The sequence below is a fragment of the Calonectris borealis genome, chromosome 17 (assembly GCF_964195595.1).
Source record: "Calonectris borealis chromosome 17, bCalBor7.hap1.2, whole genome shotgun sequence".
NCBI classification, from domain to species: Eukaryota; Metazoa; Chordata; class Aves; order Procellariiformes; family Procellariidae; genus Calonectris; species Calonectris borealis.
In genome coordinates, this window is record NC_134328.1 from 14,704,539 (window position 1) to 14,719,971 (window position 15,433).

The 15,433-nt window shown below is 49.6% G+C and overlaps 1 protein-coding gene across 1 annotated transcript; it reads left to right on the forward strand.

The window, feature by feature from the left end:
* The first annotated feature begins 1,264 nt into the window (after positions 1-1,264).
* On the forward strand, positions 1,265-14,879 carry SLCO4A1 (solute carrier organic anion transporter family member 4A1). Its single transcript, XM_075166675.1, has 11 exons — positions 1,265-2,658; positions 3,744-3,834; positions 4,695-4,816; positions 5,120-5,231; positions 10,186-10,340; positions 11,028-11,223; positions 11,798-11,963; positions 12,581-12,753; positions 13,133-13,197; positions 13,724-13,872; positions 14,675-14,879. Exons 1-11 carry the CDS (start codon positions 1,833-1,835, stop codon positions 14,822-14,824), a joined length of 2,205 nt encoding a protein of 734 aa, XP_075022776.1. The 5' UTR covers positions 1,265-1,832; the 3' UTR covers positions 14,825-14,879.
* The last annotated feature ends 554 nt before the right edge of the window (positions 14,880-15,433 follow it).

The following is a 15,433-nucleotide window of genomic DNA, read 5'->3' on the forward strand; positions in this document are numbered from 1 at the left end:
TAGAGTGCTAAAGCACTCTTATTTATTGTTTCCAATATTGCATCCAAAGATGAGAAAATAGATTTAGAGCTCTAAGAGTCATAAGGACATGGGAGGGACAAAAAAGTGAAAAAATATAGTCTTGCATCCAAAGCATTTTCTTTTTGTGCCAGCACATTATAACAGTCTGTCTCTGCAGCAAAATTTCAGCGCCTGCAGTTAGTTTTTGCATTTACACGTTACACATCAAAGCTATCCCGCACTGTACTCAGCCAGCTAAAGTAGAAGTTACGCGGAGGAGTCTAGCGTGGACCTTCTGTGCAGTACCCTTCTGGCTGCCAGGCTCATCCTGCCCCTGCGCATCATCAAATTCCTACTAAAATCTGGACCCTGAAATATTCTGCGCGCTCCGCTCCCCAGACAGGGTAATTAAGATAGGATTATTTGCAAATGAAAGGTGGATCTCATTTGTTTAACTTACCTTGAGGACCAGACCTGTTGTAGCACTGCTGACCTGGATGTTTAAAGTTTGCGTGCATTAAGTGATGTATCCTCTGCCCTTCTGGGGTGGGAGCAGGACCTTGAAGCTGCTCTAAGCATCACGTTCTGCCAAGTCCTCCTGCCCCGGTGCCTGCAAGAACTGCCGGTACAGGGAAGCACGTTGGTGCTCATGCACGCCATTATCTACCAAGCAAATGTCATTAAGTTTTTCCAGCAACACACAGACGGGTATTAATTTATTCACCAAAGGCTGCAGTATTCCCAGGTTACAGCATTCTGAACATGGCTCATTTTATTGGGGAAACAAATGCCCTTTTTTCCCGTTCCCTGCTGGTGAGGCTGATTGCCATCTCAAGAGGAACGTTTTTATAGGAACCTCTCAAACAGGTATTGGCAAAAAATATTGGGAAACACAGGATGGTTTGAAGATGCTCTCTGAAGATGCTCTCTAATAAAACAGTTCTTGCCTAGCATTTGTTGCGTATTTAAGACCAGTATTCAAGGGAGAACTTTGTTTTCATCATTTATAGTTCAGCCAAGGTATTTAAGAAAAAATACTCTTGGTTGCTGGCATGATCAGGTGCTGAGATGCACAGGAACCGGTTGAGAGACGGCAGTCTGCATCGGTAATCAGGTTAGAGTCAGCTGCCTCTGCCCTCCAGCTCGCTCTGAACTGGCGTGTAGTCTAATTAGTTATAGAAAGGATTTTACTGAATAGTTGTAAACAGATCTGAGGGCTTGGAATAAAATCAGTCTGACTGTGGAAACTTTTCAGGATAATTATAAACTGTTATTGGCAGAGTGTGAAAGGGAGACCAAAGGACTTTTAGCAGTGGGAAACTTGTAGCTGTGCACGCCGTTCTCTGCAGGGGGAAGGAGAGCGACAGAGGTTGTGAGGGTCCCGCGTCTAACCAGGGGCTCTTTGAGAGGATAAGGGGCTTCAGCTGGTAGGGAGACTGCCGTCAGAGGTGCGCTTTTTTTTCTTTTTTAAAATGCTTTTGGATGTTTGGGGGTTTTCTGTAATATTAATTGTGCCCCAATACCTGGGGTACCAACACACGCCATGGTGGAGGGCACACATCCAGCTGAACTGCACAGTGAAGTGCTAATACTTACTAAAAAAAAAAAACAAAACAATATTTGGAGGTTTGGGGCATGGTTTTATGTAAAAACACGTGTGGAAATTCTCTCTTCACAGATTGCAATGGTCCTGGCTCAGACCTTCACCGTCTCCCTACTGATGTAAGCGCCGAAAATTGCATCTCCCGGGTAGGCAGGTCCTCGCTGCCCCACGAAGCCGCCCCGGCCACCAGCCCCACCTTCACCTGCCGCTCGACTCTGCGTTCCCGTTCATGGCAATGCCCCAGAATTCAACCGGAGAAAATGGCTTTTGTTTCACTCAGACGCTCGACTTCTCCCGCCCATCTCCTCCTCCCGGCGAGACCGGCCGGACCTTCGACACCCCGAGCGCGCGGGAGCCGTGCGGGACCCCGCTGAGCAATGGCACGGCATCTTCCAGCGCGCCCAGCCCCTCCGACTCGTGCGCCGAACCCCTCTGCTCCACCACCCCGCGAGAGGAGGAGACCCAGTTTGGCGAAGGGATTAAATACGTGTCGGCCGAAGGGGAGGAACTGGCGTGCGGCTGGGGGGGGTTCACCCCCGGGTGCTTACAGCTCTTTAACACGTCCAAGGGCATCTTGTTCTTCCTTTGCGTGGCTTCCTTCCTGCAAGGCATGACGGTCAACGGCTTCATCAACACGGTCATCACCTCCATCGAGCGGCGCTTCGACCTCCGCAGCTACCAGAGCGGCCTGATCGCCAGCTCCTACGACATCGCGGCGTGCGTCTGCTTGACCTTTGTCAGCTATTTTGGGGGGAACGGCCACAAACCACGATGGCTGGGTTGGGGCGTGCTGGTCATGGGCTTGGGCTCCCTGCTCTTCGCCTTGCCCCACTTCACCACGGGACGGTACGAGGTGCGTTCGGCGGCAGAGGTGGGCGTCTGCGGGGGGAACCAGAGCCTGCCCTGCGCCCAGGCTGCCTCCAGCCTCTCCGGCTACAGATTCGTCTTCATGCTGGGGCAGTTCCTGCACGGGATGGGAGCCACGCCGCTCTACACGCTCGGCGTCACCTATTTAGATGAAAACGTCAAGACTAACTACTCCCCTGTGTACATTGGTGAGTCGAGCCGGAGGGGCAGGGGAAGCCGTGGGCTGGGCGGCGGGAGGGGGAGCCGGTCCATCTGCCTTGGCACCGGACACACACAGAGGTGCTCCCAGTCTTTTGTTCCCGATGACGGGCGAGGTGGTAATCGGAGGGAAGTGGCAGCTGTTGGGGAGGTTTCAATTATTTACAGGCAGGAACTGTAAGTGGAGCTGGGTGTTTTCACCCCTGCCACGGGCGCCCTGCAGATCAGGAGGTGCCTCCTGCTCCCGGCACGGGGCCAGCTGGGGAGAGCCCTCGGCGTGCCCCAGCGCCTGCCTGGCGTTCGCGTCTCTGGCAAACAACCGTAGGGCCGTACCCCGTCCGTGCGAGGGGACATCACCCCTTTAGTGCCATAGCCCAGCAGGGACGGTGGCTGGGCTGCTCAGATACTGCTGGGGCAAAGCACGGCCAAGCTTCACCGAGGGAGGAGGCTCAGCTCACTCCTCTGCTCTGTATCGCGGATCACTCAGCAATTGCCAAATACTTACAGTCCTGTTGGGTGAAATTGCTGAAAATTTTAGCAATTTTAAAATTTAGCACTCTGCCCATACCGTTGTATCAGAAGGCTGTGCAGGGAGAGAAGGGGATCACAAGGAGATCATCAGTAAGTTGATCTTCCCACGGCAGCAAACCAAATAAGTGCCAGTGGTGCCGCATTTAGCGCAGACCTTGCGTATCGTCAGCGGGGAGACCACGCCGCGGCTCGTCACGCCGGCAGTCGGGATGTGGCAGTGGGGTCAGCTACATCCCTGCTAAATAATAAAACAGTAACTACGTAAATATGGTTTTCCACTGAACCAATTTTGCCTGCCCCATGCTATAAAAATTCCCAGGCTGGATGCAGAAGTTTCCCAGTGATATAAGTGTGAGATGAAAACTTGTGAAAACTGCCTGGCTTTGTTTCTCAGTGGCTTGGGGAGCGGGGTGCGAGGCGGCAGGAGGCTGAGCATCCCAGATCCAGGAGGGAATCGGGCTGGGGCAGGGGATGCTGGGCACCGGCACTGCTCCGCAGCATCCCCGGCTGCGGTTTGTCTAACACGGCTTCTTTTCCCTTTCAGCTGTTTTCTACACTGCTGCAATCCTTGGGCCTGCAGCGGGTTATCTGGTAGGAGGAATGTTTCTAAATATTTATACTGAAATTGGCAGAGAGTAAGTCGCTAAAAAATAATCTTGTTCCTTTTCCTTTATGCTGTTTGTTTCCTTTGGGGTAAAATAATAATAATAATCATCATCATAACCGTAATAATCTGGAGAAATGACCTGGTGGCTGGGTGGAAACGTGCCCGTGGTGTTCAGCGGTGTTTCTGCGGGGGTGCTGAGGCTGGAAGGGTGGCTTGCATTAGTGCTGTCGCTGGAAGAAAATTGCTGATAAACCCGTCAGCTTAAATCCTTCCTCACGCTGCACTGCCTGCGCTAATGAGGCTACGGGCAGCAGGTGAATCTTTTGAATGAGTTCCCTGATGAGGCGAGGCTACCAGCAGTGCTGCTCGTCCTCCTGGTAACCCAGCCAGGATGCTTAGTCCCTCCTTGCTTCCCAGTATTTCTAATTTATTCTTGTCTCCTTACAGGCTCTTTGGCAGGTGAATGGGTTAAAAAGGGGGAGCGGGTTTCCGGGGGACGAAATGGGTTATTTCCATCAATTTTCTTGCAAAGGGTGGCTCTGGGGTGAAACAAGGATTGTAGCAACACCCAAAACACAAATGAAATGGGGAGAGGTGAATGTGCAAGCCAGAGATTAAAGGAGAATTAAACGATGTAGTTTCCAGGGCTCGTTAAGTGTTGTGCTCTCCGGTAAGGCCGGCAGCACCCTGGTGTGGCAGGAGGGATGGTGGATGCGGCATCCTCAGCAGATTGCCGTGGGAATGGCCAGAGCTTGGTTTCCTTCGCTGACGTCCCTCCCGTGTCCCCCTGACCCCTGCCAGCTTCAGCGGGAGGCACGACGAGCTCTCCTGCTTCGTTTCAAACCGCCGCCTCTCTCCCTTGTGTCCTTTCGGCTTCGTTTCTTACAGGATCGACATCACCCCGGAGAACACGCTGTGGGTAGGGGCATGGTGGATCGGCTTCCTCGGGGCCGGAGCAGCCTCCCTCCTCATCTCCGTCCCCATCCTGGGGTACCCCCAGCGCCTCCCAGGTACGCGGCTCCACCGAGGGAAGTGGGGCTGGGACTGCACGGTACTACACCCGCCCTGGGGCTTGCCTCCGTATGCACGCGTGTAGCTGGGGACACAGGGGTGAAGGAAGAGCTTCTAGTGTTTAAATTGTAATTCCTACACGGATTTCACCCCCGCGGCTTTCCAGCTGCCTGTTTCCCTGCTCCTCCCTTGGCGGAGGGAGGACGTTGTGTTGCATTTCCCCCCTGCAAATCCACCGCTTCGGTAGCATCCGCATTCCGTGTCTCACGTGCTCCTTGTTCCCGTTTGCCTCTCGTTTTCAGGATCGCAGCGGTATATCGTTATGAGGGTGTCAGAGGCTCATCAGCTAAAGGATGGGAGCCACAAAAAAGCATCGGATCCGGACTTTGGGAAAACAGTTAAAGATCTGCCTCGGTGAGAAAACCACCCCACGCGTGAGGGTCAGGGAGCCCTCCCCAGAAGCGAGAGCAATGGGCCCAAACTGAGCTTGCTTCCTGCGATGCTAGCTAAAAGGTTTTGCCCATCTTCAAACGTAGCGATGACACTTTCTTGCAGAGGAGGTTGCAAAGCGCCTGATCCCATCAGCGGCTGGGGGCTCTCGGCAAAGGGGCTGAACTAGAAATTGTGCTGGGGATCGTGTGGGAGGGCAGAGGACGAGTGGCTGGTCCTATCTCTGGTTTTCAGAAGCTCACGTCCACGTGTGAAGATCCACCTGCAGGCATATGCAACACGCGGAGTTTCACCGAGAGTGGCTTGGTGCCAACCTTTAGGTGACAGGAGATGCACAGGCGTTCCCGTCTCATTCCCTCTCCCCAGCGGCATTGTTGCCTCCGTGTCTGGCCTCGCCTGGCCCAACTGGGTGTTGTCCAACATCTCCTCCTCTCCGTCCCCTTGGGGCTTTTCTTCTTTTCCGCTCTTTTTGCTTGTGTTAGATCCCTGTTTTGTCCTTTTAGTGAGAAGAGAGAGGAAACAAACCCCCCAACTCTTACAGCTCCATTCCAAATCCAGGGAACAAGATATCCTGCACTGTAGCTTTCAGTTCCCTTTCTCTTTTATTCTTAGTTTCTTTTTTTTTTTCTCTTTTGCCTTTGCATCCTCCAGCCACGTTTTATGTGTTACTACTTCTTATCTCTCCTGCAAAGCAGTGACACAGCAGCGCGCTTAACCACAGGGCTTGGCTCTGTGCTGCGGGCGAGCAGGCTTGCACCAGAGGAGGTTTGGTGGGAAATGGTTTAAAGGGATCCTGGGTGGGAACAAGCGAGTGGCCAAAACAAAATGTGGTCTTTTAACCTCGAAACGTTTGCTATATCTTTGAAATCTTTTATGATTCTTTTTTTTATGTTGAGTTATATTTAAATGGAGGGCAGGGGGAGAGGTGCTGTTTTATTTGCAGCTTGGGCTTAGCTGGTGTGCAAGCTCTGGATGTTGCAGAGATATCTGGGTATCAATTCCTTTCAGAGCTTGCGGTCAATAAGGGGATTCTTCATTTTTCGTATTTCTCCCAGGACCGTTCTTGGGGAGGACTTTGCATCCATGTGTGACGGCTGCCCCATGCAAAGGCAAACATTCAATGTTGCCAAACCTCGTGCCGCTGCCAGCAATTACTTCTGAACTTTAGTAGTGGTGTTTGTCTTTGTGCTGGCAGAGGAGGATTGAAGCAGGTGCTCAGGACGGGAGTTTTTGGCAGCAGTCACTCTGTGTTGTGTCAACGCAACTACTCACATTGGTCTGAAATCCTCGGAGACTTCATAGGAAGTTTACCAGGGGTTAAGGCAGTGTTACGAAGAATACGACATTGAACAGATTTCAATACTGTTATTAGATGGCATTCTTGACTGGGTGCCATTTTCCGAGCTCATGGCTTATTCTCCGCACGGAAATTAAATTCAAAACCTGCATTTAAATAATGATAAGGTTATGACTAAAACCAACACAAACAGGCTAGCAGAGAGGGATGAAATTCAGTGGTTGATGCTTTTCTTGCTTTTCTGGAACAAAGCTCCCACTGTTTCTCGGTGAACGCTGACAGCAGGTATGGAGGCAGTCCTCCTCCCGGACCATCTTCTTTCACCCCTCATTCCTGAAGAACAAATACCTGAAGATGAGCAACTTGTATCAAATAATTCGGATCAGTCCAGACCTTAGCGTGGTTTTCATTTGAAAGCAAAAACCCAACAGACTTTGTGTTCCCTGCTTTTGATTAAGAAAAGGGAAGTGCCTTAAAGGGTTGCTATTCTGGAAACTTGCATTAAAGAGGAGATCACATCTGTGCGTGCAGCTCCTGGGGACGCGTGGACCAGGCTGGAGAGCGAGGCCAAAGGACACTGTTGCTTTTGTTTTAGTGAGGGATCGGGTGCTACACGATTTCTCACAGTACGGACAGTGAGAGTCTCACAAAGATAAGCAGAAATACTGATGAAGTAAAATGCTATTCCATGCCATCCATGCCATGCCTTTCTAAGCGAGCTTAATGAATTGCTGTATTCACAGTGCTGCCTAAGAGCAGGAGGTTACAGGAATGCAGCCCATATAGCTTAATCCTCTGTCCTGAAGAGACATCTGTCTTAATTCTTGGGTTGAAAAGGCCTGATAAAATAGCATTTTCCTTTCTCTGGTTCCATGTGATTGCTCTCATGAAATAACCCCTGCTGTCAGTGCAGAGGGATTCAAACAGAAGGCACGTAGAGCTGTGCCAGGAGAGGAGGCTTTGTCCTGGCGAGCTACGGGATGGAGTTTGTGAGGATCACTCACTGGTCTGTCAAGCCCTGATCTTCATGAGAAGCTACGGTCAATATTTCACTCATCCCTCTTGGATTAGGTGGCAGGGTGGGGCTTCGGTTTGTCTCATGGCTTTACACCAGCTTCTGTGCGTTGTAAAGGGAGGTTGGTTTACATTCCTGCAGGACGTACATACTGCCCTCCCTTCCCTGGGTGGTGGTGACAGTAGGTGTCATTTTGTGCTGGAAGAGTTCCCATTCACATACTCTAAGATTGCATAAATATCTATCGTTAATGGCTCATTAGCTTGTGGCCGTACTCTGTTACCGTCTGGGGTGTCCATGTCCTGGCATGCAAATGTTTCTCAGAGGAGCAGGCTCTGATTGTACAGGTGGTCCCAGCCTACTCAGCAGGACCATTACAGGAGGAAAGAGTACCTATACGTGCCTGTATCAGTAAAGACTTGCAGGATCAGGCTTTTATGATGGTGGGATTCTTCTCTTGGGCGTGCTGAGCCTCCTGAAATCCCTTTGGCTGCAAGAACTGAGGACAGTCAAGGCTATTCAAGAGTTAGGTGGTGTCTCGGTGTGTTTAAAGTCCTACTGATAGCAATGAAAAGGCCTGTGTTGACTTTGGTAAGGTTTTATATGCTGTAGCTCCCCATAACTACATCTTCTATCTACAAACAGATTAAATTATGTGAGTAAATCCTTACTCTCAGTGCTGAAAGGAGTTCCTCTGCGTTTTCCTACCTGCAAGACTAACCTGTGACCTTTGGCCAACAGGCAGAGGTCATCTAATGCCAAGGGACAGCTCCTCTCTTTTCTCTTAAACTGTAAAAAGGTGAAGGCATTGTACGCTTTCTACGTCAGCCACAAGGTCCGCAAGTGTTTTCTTGCTAAGAGACTGGGCTTTGTGCTTCCAAATAAAGCACAGTCGAAAAGATCATTCCTGGAAAATAGCTTAGTAAATTAAACTAATCCCAACAGCTAGACAATAGTTAGTATAAAGCCTCCTGTAATCAAGGTGTAAGAACATGTGGTATTTCTGTCTTTCAGCTTCTTTGTTCTTTGGGTGTAATGAAATTCTCCACTTTATGTGGGTAAAATTGCATAAATCTGGTGCTGAGCCTCAGCACGTCTCTCACTCGGTTGTACTACAGGAGGTTTTCTCTGATTTCACATTTCCTCCAAAGCAGTAGGTGGTAAGTGACTGTGCCTTTCCATTCAGTGAGCATCCCACGGCATCCCTGTCGCCGCCGTCGCTGCGGGATGACGGGTTTGTGCCTGTCTCAGAAATGGGATGATCTGTGATACGGGTCCGGGCTAGGCTTGGGGAAAGTGATGCGGAGAATTTCAAGCTCCAAAACGCTCCCTGCAAAGCAGTGTCAACCCTCTTAGTCCAATATCCGAGATAGTGAGAGATAATTGAGACCATCCCGTGTGCCCGAGGGTGTTTCTGTGTCTCGGAGATGGAATTGTTGCTGGATCATCTTTCCGCATATAAATGACACGTGGCAATTTTTCAGGCATATCTATGGCTCTCTACTAAATTCTGGTGGGTCAAAAATAAAACGTATTTGCTCAACTTATACATTAAGCTTAAAGTAAAACTGCACTTAGATTGTGGGAGAAAGATTGCTTTCTGTTTTCCAGTGGGATATAAGGTGTCTTGGAGCTGTTTCCTCCATATAGAAAGGCTTGCTTGGTATTTCCCCTGAGCTGCAAAACATCCGTGGTCATCAGAGATTGTTATTCTTATGAGGACATGGGTGCACATGAGTAGCCATGTGCGTGTGTGAGGCTGTAACACAACTTTGTTCCCTGTTCTTGGTTGAGTAGGGAGTCCCAAGATAACTGCTATCAGGGACTAATAAAACCTTGAAATGATTGAGATTTGGTGAGGAGTAGTGTCCTTTTCGTATTGCCCCATTTAGCAATGGAAAAACTCAGCTTGACCCTAAATGTTGGAAAATTACCACTGAAAGCATCCATATAGAAGTTGTGGGCACCCTGAGTGTGAATTATATCACACACACTGCTGGAATCCAATCCCCATTTTGAACATGCACATGAGATAAATAGACCCATCTGGTGCCCTCATGAGATCCACAGAGAAGAATCCCGGATTATTCCCTGCTGTTTTAGGTGTTTAGTTGACGTTCCTCAGATTCCCTTGGCGGTTGGCTTTGGCCAACGGGGCTATAAAAGATGGCCAGGGTAAGCACGTCTGTTAGGCGCCTGAAGATAGTCAGGACAACACCCAGTAGGAACAAGAGCTAGAGCAGGTTGGCACATGAGAGACATTATATATGTCAGACAGCAGAGTTTGAGGGCAAACTTGTTGATCCCCACCTGCAATGGAGGCTATCTCCACAAAGCACCAACATCTACTCTGTGTAGGTACATAGGGAGAGGTGAGGGTGTCCTCAGCATCCTTCCTTGGCTGGTAGGACTCGATAAGCATGAGCGGAGAAGCTCACTGCTCTAACTCCCATTAGCTCCCTGTTGGCTCTTTTCTTTGGAAGAGATGCAGCATGATGGCATGCTGCCTCGTCTTACATGTGGTCCTTCTGACTTGAAGATGGGGGACAGACCTGAAATCAAAATGTGCCACAGTGATTCAATTCTAATATATTTGTCCTTCCCAGATCAGTACTGCTGCTTCTGAAGAACCCCACCTTCATCTTCCTCTGCTTAGCGGGAGCGACCGAAGCCACCCTCATTGCTGGGATGTCCACATTTGGACCCAAGTTCCTGGAGTCTCAGTTTAGTTTAAGTGCCTCTGAAGCTGCTACCTTTTTTGGTAAGGAAACCAGGTTTTTGCGATGTTTTCCCATTTGGCCTACAAATACAAGAGCACTGTAGCTCGTTTAGAATGGAGACAAACACGCTTTGCAGTTCATTTACAGAGCAGTTACCGTCTTCAGCTATTAGGTAGGATCGTTTCCCGTCAGCACATCCGTACCAAATGCATTGTCAGAGCTGTATGTGGATCAGGACATCAGGAAGAAATGCGTCACTTCTGTAGCCATCTGTTACCCTCTAGAGGAAGGCAAAATAATTGTAGTCTGTTCCTTCTAGTGCCTTACCAGGGAACATTAACTAAATGTTTCCTCTAACGAGGGATGTCTGAACTGGGGGACATATTTTGTCAGCATCCCAAAACTAGGAAGATCCTCACTTAGCTGCCGTATCGTAGACCGAGGAAGTGGTGTCCAGCAAGCATCAATACTCATGATGTGCTCCTCAAAGAGTCTGTTTTAAGATCTCTGGATAGGAAAAGCTGCCGTACCAGGCTCATGCCATGTTACCTGAGCTGTTACAGAGGACCACCTACTGTAGCAAAGTCCACTGAACTCCCACCAAGAAGCCACACAGCAACCAAGGGGTTATTCTCATGCAGACACACTGCAGTTAATGTATTCAGACATGAAAACTCCTTGCTGACATTTCTAAACTTGCTTGTGGGTTTTTTTCCCTTTTTTTTCAGGTTATCTGGTCGTGCCAGCCGGAGGGGGAGGCACATTCCTGGGAGGATTCCTTGTGAATAAATTTAAACTCCGCTGTTCAGGAATCATCAAATTGTGTTTACTTTGCACAGTGTCGAGTCTGCTGGCTATATTCATTTTTTTTATTCACTGCCCTAACATGCCGATGGCAGGAGTAACCCAGATGTACGAGGGAAGGTAATAACAATCATCCCGTCTGTCTTGTGCTGCGTGGCCCTGGTCGGAATAGAAGGATAACTCCAAATACACGGTGCTGGTGGTAGTCCTGTGTGAATTGTTGGTTGTGGAAGGTCATGTCCAGTCAGTCTTACAGGCAGATGCTGAGAGTGAGACCCAGAATATAGATATCCTAGTTTTTGCATGGAGTTTATGGAAGAGGCTCCCTCTTCAGGGGAGATCAGCAGCGCCAGAGTGTGAGATACTGCACTCTTCAGTTGCCTTCACAGGGTCCCCCATCTCCATCCAGTGGGATAAACTGGACTAAAAGTGGGAATCTCCTCTCCAAACGGAGGTGTCTCCCTATGAGCTGGTCACTTAAAATCCCTTGGTAGCTGTGGGGAAGAGACAGCACCGGGGCACGATTCCTGTTCGTGGTTAAAATTGAGATGTAACCCTTGCCCAGCCTGGCTTTATGCTACTTGGCGATCCACCGCACCTCCTACCGTCCCCCCTTCTTCTCTTGCTCTACCCATTTCCTCCTGGAAAATGCTGTTCGGTGTCTCCCCACTGACTGCTCCTGTGTTTCCCTTAGTGCTTTGCCTGGTGGCCACCTAAACCTGACAGCAGCCTGCAACGCCGAGTGTGGCTGTCTGCAGGAGACCTACAGCCCTGTCTGCGGGAGCGATGACATTATGTATTACTCTCCCTGCCATGCAGGGTGCAAAAAAGTGTCCGAAAACCTCCAGAATGGCAAGAAGGTATGTCTGAAAGCACTGTGTATTAACAAGGTGGTGGCACATCTTCTTTGGAGTGATTTGGCTGGCTCTGCGGAAGTGTCCCCAGGTTTGAGCTCTGCTGCAAATCAGTGTAAAAGCCCGCTGCAGGATGGATGCTCTCAGGCACCACCTGGGATGAAGGCAGAAGGTACCCTGAGTTTGCCCTGCTTTGCTTCTCTCCACGTGTCCAACCGGTTTTGCCTCACTCTGGGTCAAACTGCGCTGAAATCCGTGGTAAATCACGGGGGCAGGCGGGGAGCTCGGTATTCCTAATTCCTGTCCCGATGCTATTTTGGGTCTTCAGTGAACGTGATGCACCTCCTCATCCTTGTAGCATGTTGCTCATAGAGACAGGCAAAGGCTTAAGGAGGGTAGTGATGACATTCAGCGTTCAAGAGCTGCCAGGCAAAATTAATTTCTCTTCTTTAATAACCTGTTTTGAAACAGAGGTGTGTCAAGAATGCAGCTTGAGTTCTGCTTCGCTCTGTTCTGGGAGTGAAACTGGCTGATTTCTGCCCTCCCTGAATTTCTTTCTTTTTAAAGCTTTGACTGTCACCATGCTCTCCTCGGCAAAGCACCCACCAGCCTTTCTTTCCCAGGTCTATCACGAGTGTAGCTGCGTTGAGAAAACCCTCCTCCCCGGCCCTGGCGACGCCGAGGCAGGGAAATGCACCTCTTCTTGTGCAAAAAGGCCCCTGCTCCTGTTCTTCATGTTCGTGGTGATCCTCTTCACCTTCCTGAGCAGCATTCCTGCCCTCACCGCCACTCTGCGGTAAGCACGGGATCGCCTCATCCTCCGCCAGCGCTGCAAGAATCCACCCCTCCGCTTTATCCTGCTGGCTTAAGCCATGGGGAAGGTGTGATGGGAACCACCTTGTTACTGGCAGCCTGGAGACATCGGGACTAATTCCCTTCCCTGTCTAGCTGGGAAGGCAAGTTTTAGCATTGGCAGCTCTATCCTCTGACATTGGGCACGCACGTGTGTGTCCCAGTTTGCAGCAGTGTTGGGGGACATTGCACTGAGGTGAACCTTGATCTCCAGAGGGAATGGAGGTCCCAAGCGTGCTGGACCCAAGTGCACGGTGTTGCGTGGTGGGGAGGTGCTGTGCAGCCTGGCAGCATTTTTTAAACGTTCTCTTTTTGTTCCCCAGGTGTGTCCCTGACAGGCAAAGGTCATTCGCACTCGGGATCCAGTGGATTGTAGTACGAACACTAGGTATGGAACAGAGTGAATTTGGGCATTGGTGTGGTCTGTTGGCTTTGTGGAGCATGTGCCAAGCTGTTACCTAAGAATAAAACATGTTGGGTTGGAAAAGAAGGGGGTAGGACGTGCGCTGTTGAAAGGAGGATGCTTTCTCTTGTTTGCTGTCATTCAGAAAAACCTAATTCCCTTTTACATATGATTTGCAAACTGAATGAAGGGTTCTGTAACACATCACAGGTGGGGTAGAAGAGCAATGTCCTGGCAACGTGTCCTTATTTTAAGAAAAAAGGAGCAGAGGCATTGAAGCTCCTGTGTATGTCTTTTGGCTCTTGTGCAGGGATGGTCAAAAGACCCACTGGACTCTCAGGTCTTGAAAGTCAGCGTATTTTGGATACCTTGTGGCTCTAGATGTTGCAGGATGAGTTTGCTTAATCACGGTAGCAGCAGAGCCTGATGCTTTTCTGCAAGCACCTTGCGTCTTGCAAGGCTGGTTGCGTAGGTGCTGCCCAAACTGAAGGTCCGCGCTCTCTTCCCGCAGGAGGCATCCCTGGCCCCATCGCCTTTGGGTCCATGATCGATAAATCCTGCCTGCTCTGGCAGGACCAGTGCGGCGAGCAAGGTTCTTGCTACATTTACCAGAACTCGGCCATGAGCCGATACACCCTCATCGCTGGACTGGTCTACAAGGTGATGCTGCCTGTTAACTCCACTCTCTCGGAAAGCGAGCAGGTCTTTAGGAGACAGTGTTTTGCTCCGGGAGAGAATTTTACAAAATTGGGTTGTCCTGATCTGCCCCCCCCAACCCAAATCAGACCTTCACACAAGAAATATTCTCAGGGAAGGCAAAAGCTCCATTTGCTTCTCGCCGGGTAATGGTACTCCAGGCACCATCATTCTCTTAAGTTCCCAGTACTTTCCAAGCTTCCAGCTTCTGCTGAACCATATGAAATATCTCTTCTCCCAACAGTTACCGAAGTGATTTTTTGCTAGAAATGGAGTAAAATATGTAACTGCAGCATGTTAGTGATGAGGGATGGCATTGTGGGCAGGCTGTAAATAACCATTGCCCAATCGCTGCTAGAAAATAAGAGAGCTTAGCTGTGTGTTTCTTATTTATTAGCTGAAAACCATCATTTTAACTGCTCCCCGACAAGCCCTTGCCCTAGATAGTAGTGTTTAGCAGTTGCTGTGATAAAAAGGCTTTCGAAAGCCTTCCAGCAAATGGCTCAGGCGGTGTTGGTCCCCACAGCACTGTGCTCCAGGTGTCCGTGCGGGGCTGAACAGCTTTCCAAATTCTCACTGTCCCATTGCTAGGGGGCTGGCTAAATTCAGATTTTTGCCCTCTACGGCTCTGTGCGCTGGTCTGCTTCCCAGGCTGGCCTTCAGCATCATCTCCTCCCCAAAGCTTGGCCAGCAAATCTCATCCCAAATGGGGGCTAGGCGCCTGGTTTTGGGGGGAGCAGAGTAACGGGATGTCTTTGTGCTGCAGGTGCTTGGGACAACCTTCTTTATAGTCGCCTGTTTACTCTACAAACCGCCGCCACCAGAGTCAGCCCCGGGCAGCTCGGGTGCATCTGAAAATGGCAACTGTGACCTCCAGGAACACAAACCTTCGCTGCCGGCTGAAGAGGATATATAGCGCTGTACACGTGCAAGTGACTTTCTCAGTCTCAAAAATACGATGAGAAGATATTATGCAGTCCCTAGGGGTTTTTAAATTATTAGTAATATCACTTTTTTTAGTTGAAGATAAATAATTTAATTAACCACAGGCGTGCTTGCTATTTTCTTAACAGCAGAAGCACATTGAAAATTGTGCGCTAATGCCATATGCAGTTATTTAATTTTATTTAAAGAAAGGGCTACCGTAACTTTATTCTATGTCTGTGACAAGCAAGGACCGCATTCTCCACTCGTGGAAATAAGCACCGGTAACTCCAATGGAGCATGTGGGGTTTAAACCACCAGAGTATCTGGGCCCTAAAATCTCAATTGTAAAGCCAACTGTAGCAAAACTTCTGTTGAGACTTCCTAAGCCTGAGAAGAGCCCTGCTGTCCTGCAGTCTGCATTGCAAAGAGGACGACTGGCCCTTAAACTACTGTATGCAAAGCAGATGGCCCTGACAGCGTCCTCCTCCTTCCCGTGACGCACAGCATCGCTCCTTTTGTTCAGGAGCTGGTTGTCTAATTATGCAAATTCATATTACTGTGCAATGGGAGATAGGCTGGAGAGGAGATTTGTCTAGCA

Excerpts from the sequence above, each read along its gene's own strand:
- SLCO4A1 (XM_075166675.1), top strand. The coding sequence starts at position 1,833 with ATGGCAATGCCCCAGAATTCAACCGGAGAAAATGGCTTTTGTTTCACT. Across the intron at positions 4,817-5,119 it reads GTACCCCCAGCGCCTCCCAG|GATCGCAGCGGTATATCGTT; the intron begins GTACGCGGCTCC and ends TCTCGTTTTCAG. Across the intron at positions 13,873-14,674 it reads TCGCTGGACTGGTCTACAAG|GTGCTTGGGACAACCTTCTT; the intron begins GTGATGCTGCCT and ends TTTGTGCTGCAG.